Source organism: Monopterus albus, unplaced genomic scaffold (assembly GCF_001952655.1).
Source record: "Monopterus albus unplaced genomic scaffold, M_albus_1.0 scaffold7.1, whole genome shotgun sequence".
In the NCBI taxonomy this organism is placed as follows: domain Eukaryota; kingdom Metazoa; phylum Chordata; class Actinopteri; order Synbranchiformes; family Synbranchidae; genus Monopterus; species Monopterus albus.
This window is the reverse complement of record NW_018127887.1, coordinates 1,694,010-1,697,501: the sequence shown is the minus strand read 5'-3', so window position 1 is coordinate 1,697,501 and position 3,492 is coordinate 1,694,010. Positions and strand designations below refer to the sequence as shown.

The following is a 3,492-nucleotide window of genomic DNA, read 5'->3' as shown; positions in this document are numbered from 1 at the left end:
TGTAATAAAATGGCAGACTTTATAAAGAGCTTGAACCAAATTAAAAGTGAACAAAATAAGCAGTTTTCAGTGATGTTGTTTTCGTTTTCTTTATTTCATATTTTAAGGTTTCCCCATTAGTTTGTGAATGTCAGCTACAGGTCTCTGAGCCAATCCTGTTGTAACCTGGCTACAGTGATGACCTCTCTGAAAGACACGAGCCTGTTGGATGTGCAGGTCTGTGTCCTTGATGAATCATTAATAAACACTGACAGCTTCTTAAGTCACAGAGGCAACACCTTGCTGTGCGTGTTGATGGCCCTGCTTAAGGGGCTCATGTGGATGCTGGTACCAGTGGGCCTGTGGGGAATGTAGTGGCCACATGACAGTACCTCTAGAGCGGTATCACAAAACCGTTGACCATAAATGTACATCAATACGCTGTCAGAGAATATATTAACATTATGTTCAGACACCAGGATGTTCAAATATGTATTTTACTTGTGCCTTTTTTCTTTTTTCTCCAACTCAGCCTTTGTATCTCAGTTTCACAGCCTATGCACTTTAGCTGCTTACCTGCTTGTTGGAAATAAAGTAGATGATAGGGTTGTTGGTTGGTTGTTCTTGGCAAAGTACATCGGCACAGTGGCAATCAGCGGAGGGATGTTGAGTTCTGGATCCACAACTACTACTACTGACAATGCAGTGTAGGGCAGCCAGCAAACAAAAAATGCTATAATCATGGCCAGGACCATACTATACATACATGATCATTCTCCTTTTGGCTAGAACGCCCACCCTGAAGCTCTACACTCTTGTTCAGCTGTGAGTAAAAGACAAATGTGACCTCCATTAAAAGCTTTTAACTTGTTTTAATGTGTAGGTGGTAAATTGCAAACATATAAGGATGGAGATTATAAATTTAAAATATTGCTGTAATGGAACTAACCTTATTAATGGATGTGAGCACTCTGGAGAAGCAGTAGATGATGGCTGCAACTGGGAAAATAAAGCACAGGAGTGTGTAGAGGATGAGATGGCTGAAGTTACTCCATGTTCTTTGCTCCCAGTCCAGAGAGCAGGACGTTTGGACTCCCTCTGGTCCATAGGAGCTCTAGCCATATAATGGAGTTACAGCCCAAAACAAGCAGAAGACCCAGACAAACAGTAGGCCCATGATGCTCCTCTGCATACTCAACTTTAAACCAGCTTTTGGCTTGCACACCATGTTGTAGCGCTCATAAGCAAGCAGAGTCAAAGTCCAGAGAGACACTAGTCCTAGGAAAGAACAAACACATTTAACAGTAATCTCTTAATTCAAGATCCACTTATTGTCTTTTTTAGGAAGGTTTTAACTCCATGTTTTTTTCCTGTGACAAAGGAGAAGATTACATCTGGCAATGAAGAGTATAAAATGCAAGTGAAAATTTTTTTTAAAGCTAGAAAATGGACCTTGACTTAGTAATGTTTTTCCCAAGGCTGAACTTTAATGCTTGAATAAATAATAAATGTTTAATAAATATTTTAAGAAAAAAAGAATGTACAGGACCTAATATAAGTAGAACATTTTTCAAAAAAGCACAGAGGGCCAACAACATAAACAGTAAAACTATCAACCAAAGGAACAATGTCTAACAATGGACAGTTTATCTTTTAGTTATGTTTTGTTTCACAATAACACAGAAAAGAACATTGGTCTCCAAAGTCCCTATTAAACAAACTATTGTCTTATAGCTCCACTTACCAAAATAATTGACTGCAAATCCTTGAAATGCACAGGCACTGTGGCCAATAAGGAGCCATGGTAGTTGGTGATGGTGACAACCAGGGAGCCGCACAGGTCTATCATGAGACACAGCGAGGCCGAGGATAAAAATGTTCATCGGCTGGCGGAGAGATGGATGCCTAACTATTACGGTTATGATGAGACAGTTGTTAAAAACTGATAACCCTGTGTTGATGAACATGAGGAAAGAAAGAATACTGTAGCCCACCTCAGGGAAGGTGGTGGGCGCCGCTGTTGCCACCTCTGCGTGGATGGATAACGGATGAGAACTGGTGCACCACAGTGTGCTGTTGCTGTCCATGATGTTTAAATGAAATGGCTGTAAAGCCAGAGACTGAACCCAAAGACACTTTCCTCAGCTCAGTACCCAGCGTTGTTGAACTTATCATTTCTGATCCCTGTTGAACCACACAGCTTTTATTTTCCAAGCTGCAATATGGGAAATTGGTCTGTAACAAGATTTGGAAGGATTAATCCCAATAAACCCACTGCTGTAATGGTAATTGGAAAGTCAAGGGATATTAAGAAGCAGTAGTTCTCAAAATTATTAAATATTTTTGTTTACTGCCAATAGCAAAGTCATAATAAACACACCCCAGCTAATAAACCTTGTTACAGTAGGCTACATTTATCCCATCACATCAAATTGGTTAAAGGAATGATAAGCAGTGATCATTAAGTCATTTCCATTTTAATAAATAGTCAAAAATATACTTCAGCAACACAACTGCAGAAACAAATAAACCAATAGGTCTAAGTTGTGGCCACTGTTATTTAAGAACTTCCTTTTTCAAATTCTTTAAAACATTAAGATTCCAACTTCTGTCTGAAACAAATGCTTCTCAAGAGTTCATCCCAACTCTATAAAAACATCTGACAATGCAGTGACAATAAAGGTATTCTGATTCTGATTTGACACTTTGCAGAAAATGTGAGAAACTCCCTGAACTCGATGCCTTCGCAGATCAAATAGCAGCTCATGATAAATATAGCAACAAGGCTATTTTTTTCCTGGCAAATTACTCATCTGCTAAAATAAGACGTACAGGCTGTGTTGTGTGCAAAGTGTAAGAACAAAGATCTCAGAGCATCAATGTGTAATGCATATTACAATGTGCAATTCCAAAAACATGTAAAAATCCTGATTACATCATATTAGGCTTTGACAAAAATACATACATTGTGTAATGTGAACAAAAGCTTAAGGCAACAGTTTGTAATGTAAATTTCACATCTGAATATTTCACCAGCAGCTCTTACAGTTTTACAGATGCAAAGGATACAAAAGGCAAAGATCAACTTTACAAAGGGTGTACAATTCGTACTAGAGAATCACCATGGTGAGACGTGGTGTGACTGCCCCCTGTTGACCAAACAGTGCAAATGCATAATTCTGTATAATCTCACACTACAGCTCTCTCATAGATGCATACACACACACACAAAACAGGCAAACCTTCAACAATCAGGGTCTTCAGTGTTCCAGATTTATGTGATATACAAAGATAAAAGATATCCATGTTTAAAATGAAAATGTCAAATAGCTCATTCTGTCATTGTTATGTGACTTAACAAGCAACATATCCAATGTTCCTGGCTGAATTCTTTTAAGGGTAAACATAACTAAATATTTTAAGCCTAAATAAATAGCAACACTTAACCTGATTGTTACCAAATATCCATAATGTGGCATGCATTTTCTCTCTCTAATCAGACTCTACTTTGGT

At 38.3% G+C, this 3,492-nt stretch overlaps 1 protein-coding gene across 1 annotated transcript; it reads right to left on the bottom strand.

Moving 5' to 3' along the window:
* Nucleotides 1–263: 263 nt before the first annotated feature.
* LOC109973018 (opsin-VA) lies at nucleotides 264–2,066 on the bottom strand. Its single transcript, XM_074527685.1, is given in 8 exon segments — nucleotides 264–397; nucleotides 561–602; nucleotides 605–740; nucleotides 743–802; nucleotides 929–1,257; nucleotides 1,724–1,774; nucleotides 1,777–1,832; nucleotides 1,834–2,066. Coding segments are annotated over 8 exon segments (1,041 nt in total).
* Between the last annotated feature and the right edge of the window lie 1,426 nt (nucleotides 2,067–3,492).